Here is a 16,421-nt window from a genome sequence, read left to right on the forward strand (position 1 = left end):
CTCTCTAGCCTTCTTAAACCCGAAGGTTCATGGCTGCAGCAACACAGGCCTTCCATCTGTCCATATCTTGAGCCCTACCGATTTCCTTTAGGTCCATCTCAACGTTGTCCCTCCATCTTCGTCTTGGCCTTCCTATAGGTCTCTTACCATCAGTTTTCCCAACAAGAAGCCTATAAACTCATCTTTCTTCTCCCATTCGTGCCATATGGCCTGCCCACCTAAGTCTTCTTGATTTAATTATTCTAATAACATCTGCACATGAATACAAATTATGTAGTTCTAAATTATGTAACCTTCTCCACACACCTGTCTCCTCATCCCTTTTAGGTCCAAAGATTTTCCTAAGGATCTTATTTTCAAATACTCTCAATTTATGTTCCTCTTTCAATGTAAGGGACCAAGTTTCACACCCATATAATACTACAGGCAAAATTACTTTTTTTTTAACTTTTAGTTTCTTAGTTATTAAACTAAAAGACAAAAGTTTATGAAGAGAGAAGTAACATGAATTTCCTGAATTAAGCCTACTTTTTATTATATTAATATAATTTTCATTTGTTAATATTACTCCTAAGTATTTGAAGTTGGAAACTGGTTCAAACGAGTTGTTATCAATAATTAGATTTTGATTATTACCTAACACTTGGTTTCGGCCTGTAAGCATATATTTAGTTTTCTCTTTGTTAACTTCCAAACCTATGTCTTTAGCAGTTTTGAAAAATATTTTAGCATTATTCTTAATTGTTTTTATATCATCCCCTAATAAGTCTACATCATCTGCATATGCTAACAACTGAGTCACAACATTTAATTTTAGTCCTTCGTTAGTTTCTTTTACCTTCCTAACAGCGTATTCCAAGGCAAAATTAAAGAGCAATGGATATAATGCATCTTCTTGTTTTAACCCATCATGAATTGTAAATTTGTCAGACACATTAATACCCACACGAATTTTACTTTCTGTTTCACTGGTGCATACTTTTATCATATTAACAAGCTTCTTAGGTATTCCAAACTCGACTAATATAATATATAATTTATCTCTTTTGACCGAATCATATGCTTTTTTAAATCAATAAATAGCTGATGGACATCTTGATTATATTCCCACTTTTTTTCAAGTGACTTCCTTTTACCTACGCTAAAAAAGAAATTAAAAAAAATAATATTAGTCTTCTTTTCAACATGTCCATTGAGAATGTAAATGATCTGTCCGTTTATCATTTTGTCAGGAAACCTTTAAAGTTTGACATTATAGTTATTGGACCTTTGTCGCCATTGCACTGAAAGTTTACATCATTGCAAAGGCTGATATATCTATCTACCAGATATAACACTGGAATTGAATGAGATTAGGTAGTTGTTCTGTAATGGAGATAACACAATTCCATTATAACTTTGTCAGTCGGTAAAATAATCGATTACTTTGATTTCACTATTATTCAAAATGTATTTATCTGTTAAAAGCAAAAGTAAGAACCGAAGTCCACCATGCCAGCAACACTACTACTTCTAAGTAGCTCCCACAATTGCCTGAGGTTAGAATGAAAGTTTGTCTTGTTTTAAGTTCACTTGTATACACAGATAGGCTAATTGTGAGTGGACCTACAGTTTAAAGTGGGAAATGAACCACTGTGCCTCCACCAGGAATCGAACCCGGCTAGAATGCAAGTGGTTTCTCATACTCAGATAGTAATTGTAGTTGGTTGAGGGAAATTGTAGGCTGCAATTGTTTCATCTCTTATCGTCTGATGTCTACATACAAGCAATTTTGGTATATTGAGTGTGTTTTTCTTTCATCTACGCAAATTGGCAGCAGTCACGAGAATGCAAACTCAAGACAGGCACATAAATTTGGAAGTAGTAAATTCTGTATAGATGAATGAACAGGGCAAAATTTAAATTAACACACAAGTATTGCTTTCGAATATCTTAGCATGCTGTGGAGCAAATTGTGGTTTTGCATTAAAGGGAAGACACGCGAATACCACTACTCACTCGTGCATGCAGTGATCGAAGTGGTAGTTTGTAGCTAGGGTGGAACGGGCCTTGGCAATCGGTCGGGAAGTTGTTTGTTATTGTTTCACATAATTTGTAGGTAGTCACACGTAGTCTGAGAAACAGAAAAGTCACACATACAAGAACCTTGCTTGCAGGCCACGGACAATAATCTTCATGGGTAAAAAAGTGTAGCTTTCCTGGCGAAGTGTTCTCGCTCGGCTTGCGAGCCAGCTTAAATCGGCGTTAGCGTCCAATGTTTCGGGCGCATACATTGCTCCCACCATAAGGTAGAGAGCATCCTGATGAGAGCAATGTATGCGCTCCAAACGTTGGACGCTAACGCCGATATAACCTGGCTCGCAAGCCGAGAACACTGTTGGAATCTCCACAGGCATATAATAAAAATGTATCATACCCAAATGACACATCTGGTGTAATACCCAACGTGCCAAATTTTGGAAAATAGGAGCAGATAGCGTGTGTGACAACCAGAGGGACTTAACTCCAATTTATCAAATTTATAGGAGAGGAAATAATATATTCTTAGGAATATGACTCCTAAACGTGACTCCGCCTTACAGATAAGAATTAGAAGTGGAAAAATGTCGATTTACTCCAAATACTCTTCAGAGGATTTTTTCTAACAAAACTGAAAACAGCATTATTGTAGTTACGTTCCTCTGATTCCCGTAGGACGATAGGTGAAATACATTTCATGATGTATGAAGTTATATACAATGAAAGAAGTTGTGTTAAGATGTGAAACATGTAGCCCACAGCCATGCTGAATGAAGAAAGCATAGAGGATAAGCTCCAGTCACACTTAATCTAGGCTCACAACAAAGATAGCGGCTGAGTGACCTAGCGTAATGAAAGGCAAAGAGAACAGTTAATCATTGGAAGAAACAATTAGTTTCATGTTTAAGATCATTCTGACATATGTATAATTAATGCAGTTGCTTATAAAAATAAAAATGGTCCAAAATGCTTCAAAGTAATTTAAAATATGAGGCGTTGCGGATACGAAGGGCGAACTCAACAAAGTGCATTGTGAGGGAAATGAATTTCAAATTGCCAGACACAGTGCGAACTCCATAAAAAACTTTGAAAATCACGCATGAAACATTCCGATCTCCTGTTACCAAGTTTTTGTGGAGCTCGAACTGTGCCTGACAACTTGAAACGCATTTCCCTCACAATGTAGTACGTTTGTTGAGTTCGCCCTTGGTATCCGCAACGCCTCATATCGTCTCTAGGAAAAACCATTCAAACTAAAAACCACGATTTTCATACTAAATAGAAGGCATTTTCACCACATGCTTGAAATTAGTTTGAGAAAATCTAAAATAAGAGGAATTCCTATCCCTGTTCCCTGGCAAATAAGAGGCTGTCGCGGTCTATTGCCGCGCTATACATTATACTTCGAAGTCGATACCAAAGGTTCATGGACGTCTGCAGGTTTTTTTTTCAGGGAGGGGCAAGCAAGGTAGTTTTTTTCCAGGCCGGGGGGGGGGGGAACAAGGTGCATGTTCCCCCATAACAGTGTTGTCTCCTCAAAAACCATTGCTTTAATTTGAATTTATCATGTTCATGCAATAATTAACATATATTATTGTAGCTAAAATGCAATAGCGCGATATATATAATTTTTGCTTGACTTTCATTTTCCAGGTGGGTCGTGCCTTTGCCTCTCTTTCGGACATTCATGCAAAGGTTCTATTTTTTTTATCGCGTCTACCACTTTCGGTTAATCGCGATGATAAAGGATGTGATAGGTGATGGAAGTGGTATAAAGACAAATGACCCATCCATATTTTCTAATCCGACATTAGACTTCGCAGTGTATTACGCTAACTAATTTGCCAAGGGATCGGCTTCTTCGTGTTTGTCTGCTCATCAAATTATTGATTAGTTATTCAAACTATATAGGTAGCAAAGCTATATAAAATAACGAAACAGAAAAAAAAATCCACTTGACGTCTTGTAGTACTATCATCAACCTACAATTTCATGCTCACAAATCCACACAGGAAACTTCTTGTGGCATTAGTTTTGCGGAATGGCCTTGGGGAATAAACATCGCCCATTTCCTGGTTCAGCTCGAAACAATTCAGGTGCCTTATCGAAGCTGCTCTTGAGCACGCAGGGTTTCTAACCTACTTCGCCGTAATTCAGTTGTTGTATCTTGTTTAATATGCTGTATTGTACAGCCAACAGCAGATTAAATAGGAGGAAAAGGATTTTTCCGACGGAAAATAAGTTGGCAATGCTGCGAACACCGAGGCATTCTTGATAAGACGCTTGAGGAGGGTCGAGAAAACTTTCCTGAAAAAGCGCAACCCCAGTATCGAAGGTCATGCTACACGTGGATTGGCAACTTTCGGGAGCATGATGTCTGTCTACACAATTCTACCCAAATACCTGTTTGAAAATTAATCTTCTACTCGCATTTTATTTTTCAAATGTAGTTCTGACGTTGTAGTCATTTTGCAATTACTTTTTTTTGTTCTTATTTTGCTTTGCTTTTATGTCACTTTTATAATTAATCGAAACTATGAAGATGGATGATAAATAGATTAAATTGATGAAGAGACACCTAAAAAATATATTTACAGACCATGACTCGAACCCGGAACCTAAAGCGGATAGGTTGTGGGGGGGGGGGGGGAAGACCGTCAATAACTCCCGGCCACGAACTGGCTTATAATTTTTGTAATTTCTCAGGAGTATTTTTTGTTCTGTTCATACATAATGCCTGCTTTCGGAAACTTAATTTATAAGTGACACACTTCGTTCGGTGGGGACAAGCCACGTATTGTTTGAGAGGAGGGACACATCTCGTTCATATACTAGATACAATCATGGACTATACTTCAAATGGCTTCCCCGATGGCGCAGTGGTTGCGTCGTCGCCTAGTAATCAAGGGGTCCCGGGTTCGATACCCGGTGGAGGCACAAGTGGTTCGGATTCCACTTCAAACTGTAGGTCCAGTCCCGATTAGCCTTACTGTGCATAAAGTGGACTCAAAACACCAAATCAATTAATCATATACTTGAAATGTGACGTGCTAAACACTACTTTCGGAGATTAGATGGGCGTGGCAATTTTGATATACAAGTTGCATTTTCTCTACTTAGATTATTTATGTCCAAATTTTATCCTAATAGATAATCTCGCAACAACGCAAAATGTTTAAATTGACTCGAATTCACAATGACTCATATACAGTGTGTTTAAAAATGAACGGTGCGGCTTCAAAAAATAATAATAAATCTATTTATTACCTTACACGGGAAAAACTTACACCGTAAGCAGCAGCAACTGTCCATGTTTATATAACTTTATTTAAATTTGTATAAAGATAGAAATCGAGAGGGGGCTATTGCCCCTCTGTGCCCCCTTGCAGGTGCTCTTGGCCGTCTGGAAGAAATAGTGCACGAAAGACGTGAAAACTAAATCCATCTTGAGTATCCTTTTGTCTTGCTACTCTTAGATTCTGCAACCTTTCTTTCTATAGTCCAATGTTTGCCTTCCTTACCTCCTAGAATTGATTTCTGTACTAGTTTGAGGTCTAATCTCCCCTGCCCCCTGTGGTTGTGCCACTGCATCTTCTTCCACCGTTGTTGCTTTGTGAACTTTCATCGGCTTCAAAATACTTCATTTTCTTCAAGAGCACAATATCGTTTAATAACCGGCGATATGATTCCTCTACCCTAAATTTCTGGATTAAAGTATATTAATATAGTTGGATGGAAATCTGGAAGGGGGGGCGAGGATGGCCACCTCTCCCCTTTAGAAAACGAATGTCAGCTAAAAGTATATATTTCACACGTATAATTTGATTTATAATAGTAATTTACATTAATTATTATAATGGGGATGCAGGAATGCGATAATTTCGAACACAAGTGGTGTTTCTTGAGGGGGCAACACTATTATCGGGTTAATATGCCCCATGGCATATTTCCCTGCTTCTAAAATATCGACAGATGTCCATGCTTAGGGAGGGGCATTGCCCCCCGCCCCTTGCACCCCGTTCGCACGCCTATTGCTACTCATTTCTACACTAGTTGGAAGCTTTATTCAATTTCGAGCCAAAAATGTAATTTAATATCAAATCAGGGTTGTTAAACGTCCACGAACCCATAAATTCTAATGGGTTCTATTGGGTTCCGCAACAAGACCGGAATCTTTTTTATCGCACAGTTTAAATTCGGTCCAAGTTGCGTATTCTTTAATTTCAATATGGAACTTAGACCGTCTTTAATTGATCCGGAAAGAAGGTCCCTGTGGTGTATTTCAATTGATCAGGAGAAAAGGTCCCTGGAACGAATTGAAATATTTTAAACATAAAAAGGCTCTTTACGGTCCAGATCCATTTATGCTTTCTAATATTCCCTGCTGAACCGGAATTGAATTGATTTAAAATTCCTGACCTTTTAACAACGCTGGTTGAAATTCATTTTTATACAAACAACCATATTTTTAACGGCTATTTCACATTAATCCCATACGATATACTGAGTTATTTTTCGCAATGTTCAAAAGAAAGGTAAGAGATTTTGGCTTTTTCTTCCTTGATGTTAAATAGATTATATTCGTCACGCGCCTATAACGTTACTAGCTAACATTTGTGAATTGTTCTTTCCTTGTAACGTTAACATCTACAATACTGAATTTATTTACGTTCCTTATGCAGGTGGTATGTACCCAACTGCATTTTGTTCCGTTCCGTTACAGTGGTTTACATTTTGTTACATTCCTATGTAACGTTAATTAACCATATTGCCTTTCACTTCATTCCGTTACGGAGGATTGCATTCATTACGTTCCTATGTACCGTTATTTACTACCATGTTGCATTTCGTTACGTTTTTGTAACGCTAGTATATACCATATTGCATATCGTTACTACGCTCCTTGTAACGGTAGTATATACCATATTGCATATTACGTTATGTTCCAATGTGCTCATTTCGTTCCGTTCCTTTATAACGTTAATATCTACCATAATACATTTTGTTACGTTCTCTGTAACGTCAGTCTGTAACATATTGCATTTCGTTACGTTCCATGGGTACTAGCAGCTGAACCATACTCTTCCTCCTACAAAATGGAACGTACCGTGTAACGCAAATTGGGTACGTTACGACTCCCTGCATGACGCAGATGCCGGCATATCTTTAGCATCTAGACAATTATTGCATATCGAGTACTAACATGTGTTATAAGAGGTGGCCAAGACGAACGCACTGTAGTTTCGAGACGGATAATAGCGTGTATACATTGTGTATATTATCAACGTCAATTTACAAAGAAGCAAGGAACAAGTGAAAAAAGTTGGCATTCGTATAGTTTGTCCTAATCGGAACGTCACTTCATTTCAAAGAAAGTTTCAAAAGATCGGTTTCCCTCTGACAACCATATGTTAAGTGCACGTGGAGCACAGTATATCCTCCCCTCAAACCTTTCCCACCAATAGCGTTCATCCAAGAACTGACAGTACTTGTCAAGTTCGAGTTATCTTTGCTATAGGTTGTGTTGTGCTATTTTTTTGAATGCAATATGGAGATCTTGGTATAGTATAACATCGCAGAGAATGAATAGATGTCTCAACACTGCAGGTAAAATTGTTTACAGCACACGCGTCCGGTATGAATCGGTAAAAAAAAAAGAAATCTTGAATTTACAAACTTTTTGCAAGGCGCTTATGTGGAAGTGTTGTGTAAGGGAGATTTCCTACCGAAGCGATAATCAACAGGCGACAAGCGATACGCGACAGGGTTCCCTTCCGTCTATGTGAGACCTCACACGGAAGCGACGGGCGACACGTGTCGCATGAGGATTTCACCAACCGAACGCAGGCTTGCGCGGCCTGTCATGCCGCTACAGTGTGTAATGGTTGCTGTCGATTGGCACGTTCCAAGCTGTGCATGTCGCCTGTCGCTTCGGTGTGAATTCTCACTATAAGCATACATTCACCGCGCATGCGCGAATAACAGGCCAAGTCGACACAATAGCCCCGTCTAGTTGGCTACACTTTTTGACTCGCTTTGACTCTCTTTGCACCGAAGCATCTAGTTGGTTGATTTGGAGCCAAGTAGTGTACTTGGTGTCTGCACCGTCTGCACTACCTTCCGGACCGGTGTATGTTTGTTGTATGGTCACGTGGTGCGTGCTAACTAATCAAATGACCGTTTAAAGCAGCAGACAAGCATTTCATGAATCTTCTGAACTTGAACACCGATTTCCGTCTAGTTGGTTAAACGTCATTTCCTTGCACCACCCTGACACTGGATAAACCTGCACTGCACGGAGTGTCAAGAAAGTGCAGCCAACTAGACGGGGCTAATGCGTATTGTAATCAAGGGGTCCCGGGTTCGATTCACGGTGGAGGCACATGGCACAATGGTTCGTATCCCACTTTAAACTATAGGTCCAGTCCCGATTAGCCTTTTTATGCATGAAGTGGACTTAAAGCAACAATTCTATCAATACAATCAGCATGATGCACTGTATTAAGAAAACGGTTCAGTCCGAACTACACCTAAGCGACAAGCTGCTTGTCGTGTCGCTTCGGTTCGAAACGTTTCATACTGAGCGAAATTCAGGCCGATGCAACAAAAACAGCAACCTTTCACAGGTAGTACAAGCCTTGTTAGATTGGTGAAATTCTCAATCGACACGTGTCTCTTGTCGCTTCAGTGTGAAATCTTCCTTAGCGTTCGCTTCAAAGCCACACGTGTCGCTTGTCGCTTCGGTCTGAAAGCTCCCTACGGTAGTATTACCAATATTCTTACTTGGTATAGCAGAACACTGATTTTTAGGCCTCCCCCATTGGTGCAGTGGTAGCGTTGTCGCCTTGTAATCAAGGGGTCCCGTGTTCGATACCCAGTTTAGGCATATTGCACAGTGGTTCGGATCCCACTTTAAAATGTAGCTCAGTTCCAATTAGCGTACCTGACCATACAGCAGACTTAAACAGGAATTCAAACAGAACTGATTTTCTTATTATGTTATGTTTGGGCACACACAGTGGCTTACGTACACACTTCAGAGAAAAACATTAAGGCTTGACCAGGACTCAGACCCAAGTCCTTGGAATACCGTACATTTCTGTACAAATTGGGCCTAAATATACGGTAATATACAGTTATTGGCATCCTTTTATCGCCTAAATGTCTGCGTAGTACATCACTTGTGTGTGCCAAATTACTACAGCTCCACACAGAGAATAATGTTTGTTTGGATTAACCAAAAAAATGGTAGTGGAGAACAAATCGTTTGTTTAAATAGGCATAAACCAAACAATTGTTCACCAGTACCAAAACATTTGGTCAAGTTCTTTTTGTTTGTCGTAAACAATTTTTTGGTTACCAAAACCAAATATTAGTTTGGTAATTCTAACAAAATGTAGCCCATTTGTTTAGGAAAACCAAATAATTTATTCATAATTATTGCAATGTGGCTAACTTTAGCTAGCGTAGATAGTTTGTAAAAACTAACTGATCTCAAAATACACATTCAGAATAGAAAGGTAACGTGAACTACCAGATTTTGGATGGTGTTCGACTTTGGATCGTTTGTTTTTCTGCGCAACACTTACCTTCTACTTATATAGTCCAGAATCAAAAGATTGCTCATGGGAGATTCACTTTTATTCACTGCAGTACATTTTCTTCTTTCATTTGTAGCTCTGATGTTCACATATCTTTTGAAGAATGTTAAAGCACAATTTTTCACTATGATTACAATCAAACATAATATTATTTGTTGTACAAAAACGTATGTTTCTTGTACACATTTTGACAGAACCATCTAGCGGCCGGTGTAGGAAACTCAGTATAAAGTAAGAATATTCTGAGCTTTTTTTTCAGAATATTAGGTTACACAGCAACGTAAAGACTCGCTTCCAGTAATTATCTATCAACATGAGTTTCAATTTTCGACAAAAGATTTTCATACTACACTCGACGAAACTGGACAATCGTTATTTCAAATTCGGAAGCACGCTCACGCACATATACTAAATTTAACCAAACGTTTTGTTTCTCTTTTCTTACATATGTATCATTTTGTTTACGAGTACCATATTTTATCTGACCAAATTTTTTGGTATTCTTAAACAAAATTATTTAGTAATTACAAGCAACATTTGATTATCGGAAACAAAAATCATAACCAAACAGCTCAACCAAACGTTTTTGGTAATTCCAAACAAACCAGTTTTTTCTGTGCATGCTGGGAACGCTTAGGCACCGATGACGTCACTAGTCTTTCAAAGGTAACAGATCCCGTTGCAGTACCACTGGCAGAGACAATATAGACGTAGCTAAGGGCATGAGTGTTCTTTGCGAGTGTCTCTTCGTCATTTTCATCTAATCATCACTTATACTCATCGTCGCGATTAGCCAAAAGTGACAGAAAAGTCACGAAACTACAAAGCCGATCCCCGTGGAGGAGTGGTTAGGGCAGCGCTAGGGCTCGAATCTTGATTGAAGGGCTGAACCCTCCGAATGTGTCGTGTTTGTAATGTTGTTTTAAGTATTCATATATTCTTGTTGAATGTGCTGATTTTGCTTTCCTTCGGCAGACTTTAAATCTTCCCAACTGTTTGTCATCTCTGTTGGTAGATGGCGACAGTGTTCCATCAACTGTTTTTAGCTTCTTGCGGAGAGATGGTCTCTTCCACTGTCTGTGAGGAAGCTTTTAGTTTATTCTGACTTTTTAATATGGCCGTATTAACGTATGGGCAACTGGGGCAATTGCCCCGGAGCCCCCACCAAAAGATAGCAGTAAAGGGCCTCCAGCAAAAAAATCTTTTAATCAGCTGTATATGCTTGTGAAAAAGTACATAAGTTGTACTTTAAAAACATAGAAAAAACTTCAATATTGTCGTATGTCTGTCTACACTCTTCTGGATCCAATTGTAGCACAGCTCTTGTATGTAAGGACCCGTTCCGCAGTACATTTCCCAATGTCGAAATTCTCGGAGAAAGATCTTTCTCAAAAATGAAATTAGTGAATAACAGGCTTCGTGCTGCCATGGGACAGGATCGCTTATCCAATCTTTGTTTATTAAGCATTGAACATGAACTTCTTCGTGAATTCGACTTCGATGATGTACAAGTAAATGAATTTTCGGCGAAAAAGGCAAGAAAAGTGTGTCTACTATAAGTGTTAAGCCTTTTGTAATTTTCTTGAAGAAAGTGTAGTTACTACAATTTTCGCAATGAACCTGTCGGTAATTGTCCAGTGGATGGACCGTGCATATGTAGTGACATATTTTCTCTTAATTGTAAATAATATCATTTATAATATATTATGTACGTAAGTACAGTCTACTGCTCAGTTCTCCGTTTCCGTCTGAACTCCCTTAGTATTTACTATATATTGTAGTTACGGTGTTCACTCTTCATAATATGCTGTAGACATTTAGACCCAGAATTTTACTGCTGCTATAGCGTTACAATTTTCGTCCTGTAATTTTATTTTACTGCGCTATTCTCCCTGCAAACCTATCTGCGATATGTTCGATTGTGAATGACTACTGATTCTAAAATTAGGTCTACCATTTCAACTGCTGAAAATTGGTGGGTAACATGTTGAGCTAACAAAGCTCCTAGTAAAAAATAATAAAAAATGGGGGCCCCCACAAAACATTTTGCCCAGGGGCCTTCACAAACTTTGATATGGTCCTGTGGGTTTGTTTTGTGCAGGTCCCTTTACAACCATGCATTTTTAACTTTTCCCAAGAGGCTTTTTACACACCTTGTTCAACATTTTAAGTAAGAATTTTAGATAAGGGGATATTTCCCCGCACACACTGAAGGGTACAAAATGGCCATATGTGCCGACGTACCCAACAATGTTAAATCAATCAATAGACTCCTGTTTGTGTTTCTCTGTCTTGCATGGAAAAGCAGAGAATTAAGTCAAATTGATATGCGAAAAAGAATGACAGGGGAAACTGCTGTTTGAGATTTTCCTTTAAGACAAAAGAAACTTAATGGAGCAATGGCACTGTATGTCAAACACCTGGCTTCGAGCCCTGATCGAGCCAACATTTTCACATAAATTCTACTCCTTTTTGCTATAATGCGGGATTAGTGTTGTTCACCACCATCTTTGTTGTATTGTTACTCTATAGGCTGTCAAACAACACCAGCTCTCGATCAGATATTGTGTTACACCAATTGTGATGTCATCACTTTGAGTGTATGGTCATTGATATAGAAATGCATGTTTGAAACAAGTAAATTTCTTTTGACAGTCATTATATCATGAATAGTTGGGTACGTTAAGGGGACTGAAGCCTACGGTCCCATTCAAAGCTTTTTGTAGAAGAAAAAAGTACAACAAAGTCGGAATATGAAATGGAGATATTTACACTCTGGTAATTTCTGTTTCCGTAGAAGTATATATGTTCTTCAGACACATTTAAATGTAACTACGTAAAATATTCTTAAATATGCTAAACTTTTTTTAAAAAAAATCAGGAATGCAAACTGCAAGTCTTAAAATACAGGGTGTCTCAAAAGTAATAGCGCAAAGTGAAACAGGTGAATGTACACGATAATAGAAGCAAAAAAGTCTCAGTAAACATGGGTCTGCAAACGAGCTGTTTTCGAGATAATCGCGAATGTGTGGTTACAAGCCGCCACTGACTTCATTGTTTGTAAATGTCGTCCTAGTTGGTAAAATGCTAATAATGTGTGCGAATGTGTGGTTCGGAGCCGTCACTGATTACATTTTGTAAACGCCGAGTGCTTTACTCGTTGTGCGGATTGAGGTTTGCTCTTTGTTTACAAAACAGAACATTTCCGAGAGGTGGCGTTGTAATAAAAAAAGATACAATCAGTACACAGTCAAATCGTACTGTGGGAGTCACGTCAGTTGCGCTGCATAGTGACTTCCATTTTGACATTGACACTTAGCATTTTAACAACTAGGACGACGTTTGCAAACAATGAAGTCAGTGGTGGCTTGTAATCACACATTCGCGATTATCTCGAAAACGGCTCGTTTGCAGACCCATGTTTACTGAGACTTTTCTGCTTCTATTATCGTGTACTTTCACCTGTGTCAGTTTGCGCTATTACTTATGAGACACCCTGTATACTGAGTTTTCTTTGTTTCCTCACTTCAAAATTCGTAGGATGTAAATATCACAACTTAAGAAGAAAATATTGAAGGATGTACATAAAATATCGGTGCATGGGTTTTCACCTGGGTAGGATGTACGTTCGTATGTAAAAATGTAAATTTAGATCCAAAATGGCCATAAATTGGTACTTTGTGAAACATTTCAGCTTGTGTTGAACAGCGCCTGAAGTGTAAATTTTTAGCTGGGAGGATGTTTCTTCAAGCCTTAAAGTTAGTTGGGGGATCCGGGATACCTTTAGCACTTCGAGCACTGGCGTTGAGGAAATTTTGGGGGTGTGTGTGCCATAGGCAAGGCCCGTGTTTTGGTAACAGTCCCCTAACTATCAATTTCATGCCTCAGAAACAAATAACTCAAGGATTCGTCACGGTGCACAAAATTGAGTTACATATCACAACCAGCGACCCAAGATAGGCATAATTGGACCAAGAAGGCAATGATATAACTTCTGCTTCTTTGGAAACCTTCCCACTTGTGTCTTCCCCAGTGATGTGCGTCTACATGTAAACAACGATAGTCTACATTCTACACGTAGACTATTTTATACACGTAGATTACGTAATCTATGTAAACAACATGGCGAAAGGTGATAACTTAGCAAAGGGCGCTGTGGAAGTAAAATATAATTATACTGCGTATCAGTTGCTGGTGTGTGAGGAGAACTTTTCATACTCTTTCTTCCAAATTCGAACAATTTCTCACCTAGGAAGAAACCTAATATAGGAAATATTCTAGCGTTTTATGGGAAAATGACCACTTTTGCCTCATCACTGCCATCTGTTGTTGTTTTTTGCATACTATTTATCTTCCTCCATAGTTGATAATAGAAGAGAAGAGAAATTTTGTTGTAAATAGGGTTCTTTTCATTTCGTTAGGAACCAATACAGTTGAAAATGTCACTTTCCTTTCATGAAAGCCTTGAAAATTAATTTTCATGCACTTTAGATTGTCTACGTAGTCTATGTAAACTACAACCCAATGTAAGCTACGCGTAGATTACGTGTAGACAACGCATGTAGATGTAAACTTACAGTCTACGGCACATCACTGGTCTTCCCCCTTCCCAGAAGAAAACACAATGGTTACGAAACAGGTCACAGACTACTCACCAGTGTTTTCATTTCGCGGATGTCTTCGGGACACTTGTACTCGTAAGAATTGGGAACACTATAAACCCTGGCCGGTAAAGAACATGTGCTTTATAGTTTCTGGTCATTTGCTCCCCTCCACTTAAAACACTGTCTCCAAAGCACTTTCTCTTTCGAGCATATACCGCACCTCCTGATCTTTCATAAGGCTTATCCCTTCTTCGAAATCATACTCCGAGGACATACTGGCCAATGGTTGGCCTCAGGTTACAATGGACACCCCCTTTTGATCATCAGTCTACTCCCTTGGTCTATACGGAAACGGTGTCAGATTTCAATTTTGGACACCCCTCCTTACCCATTGACCTGCAAGATCCTGCCAGCTGGAGGCAGTGTTGCCTCACCCTATTAGCAAAAAATCCCTTTGTCAGGCAGCAAGATACCATTTATTTTTTCCTTAAGAAATGTAACACCGCAATTGCATCATTTTCTAACTTAATGACACTTTTCTGTCAGGCTAAGTGACTATCAAGATGAGTGATGATTAGGATTTCTGAAAGTGCTCAACATACTGATTGATTGATATACTTTATTTGAGTTCGTTTTTCTGCCACTTTTGGCTAGTGGCGAAGATTAAGATGAGTGATGATATGATGAAATTGATTAAGGAACACTCACGAAGAACGCGAAGGTCAGGATTCGAACCCCGGAACACATGGCGTCGTATAGCTCGCTACACACACACACACACACAAATACAAACAACCAGGTCATAACTCTAATCCGTAACATTCTGTTTCTAGATGTGAATCGACCACGGAACGCACCTAACAACCAAGAGAATAAATAAACTACATATTCTAAGTTAAAAATGTCACTTTGCAGTCTGAAGAAAATTTATGCCTTGGAGAATTTACAATTAACCAGATGTACTTTTATGCCACACAGTACGAAGATTGTGATTGTTCAAAATTGTCACATGTCGTACCTAGTGAAAAAACATATTTGTTTTTCACTTGTGAAGATATCACGTCATACCTGACTGTTTCTTATATTAGCAAGGGAATTATGCACATAAAACACCATAGTTTAATATGTGAAATAGGTATTAAGACATTTATTTGAAACATTGTTGCCTCCCCGATGACGTAGTGGTTCGATAACCGGTGGAGGCATAATTAGTTCGCATCCCACTTTAAACTGTAGGTCCAGTCCCGATTAGCCTTACTGTGCGTATTGTGCACTTAAAACACAAACTCAATCAATCAATTTGAAACAATGTACCTTTTTGATAACAGCTTTACCCGCGGAAATTTTCCTTGGGAAATTCTTCCCTTAGATATGGGAACTTTTCTGGAAAAGAATCCCTTTCAAGAAAATGACTTCCTTCGACAAAATACATTTCTTCCAAAGCAGAAAATATATCCTGTCGTTGAAGAGAATTCTCCCTTAACAAAGCCAAGAAATTTTACATCCACCAAAGAAAAATTCCCTCCCCCAAGCAAAATTTCCCTCTATAGAAGAAACATTCCCTCCACCGAACAAAAAATTCCCTCACCTGGAAACATCGCCTGGAAGTTGATGAATGCAATCACCGTTACGTCACCGGGCGTTCCAGTCCGCTGTCCTTCCAAATGACCACGGATGGGTCGTAAATATCAAGTTGCATTTCACGATAAAAATGCTAAAAGTTATGTTAATCCTGCCATTTTCGCAAGATTGGCCAATTACTCTGTAACCTGGAAACGCGGAGAGATGCTTTCCTCCCGTAAAAGCCATGGCATATAACGTACAAACCCCGAAAACAATGGTGACTCAATTATTACCTGCTCACGGAAGATATTTCCCTACACGGCCAGGCATTTCGCCGCATGGCATTAATTTAATGGGGAAGAAAAGTGAGCGTACGTGCTGGTCGACCGTTCTTGCCGAGAGATGGCGCTCATTAATTCCTATGTCGAAACTGGATTTGGTTGAAATCAAAAGTGATGCGGTTCCTTAATATGGCAAGCAACATCAGCAAGGAATTTTCATTTTCATTATGTGGCTCATAGGCTCTAAAATCAAGGTTGTTAAAGGTTCAGGATTCTAAAATAAATTCAATTCCGGTCCAAAAAAATTATCGAGTTTTAAATGGGTTCTGGATCGTAAACAACCTTTTCAAATG

At 38.9% G+C, this 16,421-nt stretch overlaps 1 protein-coding gene across 1 annotated transcript in view; it reads right to left on the reverse strand.

Moving 5' to 3' along the window:
* The window catches only part of LOC145980851 (uncharacterized), an 85,845-nt gene that overhangs the window by 17,153 nt on the left and 52,271 nt on the right, over positions 1–16,421 (reverse strand). The window contains exon 4 of the mRNA XM_083113933.1: positions 14,276–14,342. Within this exon, the coding sequence (XP_082970059.1) occupies positions 14,276–14,342 (67 nt within the window). The remainder of the gene's footprint in view (positions 1–14,275; positions 14,343–16,421) is intronic.

Source organism: Lepisma saccharinum, chromosome 28 (genome assembly GCF_977018435.1).
Source record: "Lepisma saccharinum chromosome 28, izLepSacc3.1, whole genome shotgun sequence".
Classification (NCBI taxonomy): Eukaryota; Metazoa; Arthropoda; class Insecta; order Zygentoma; family Lepismatidae; genus Lepisma; species Lepisma saccharinum.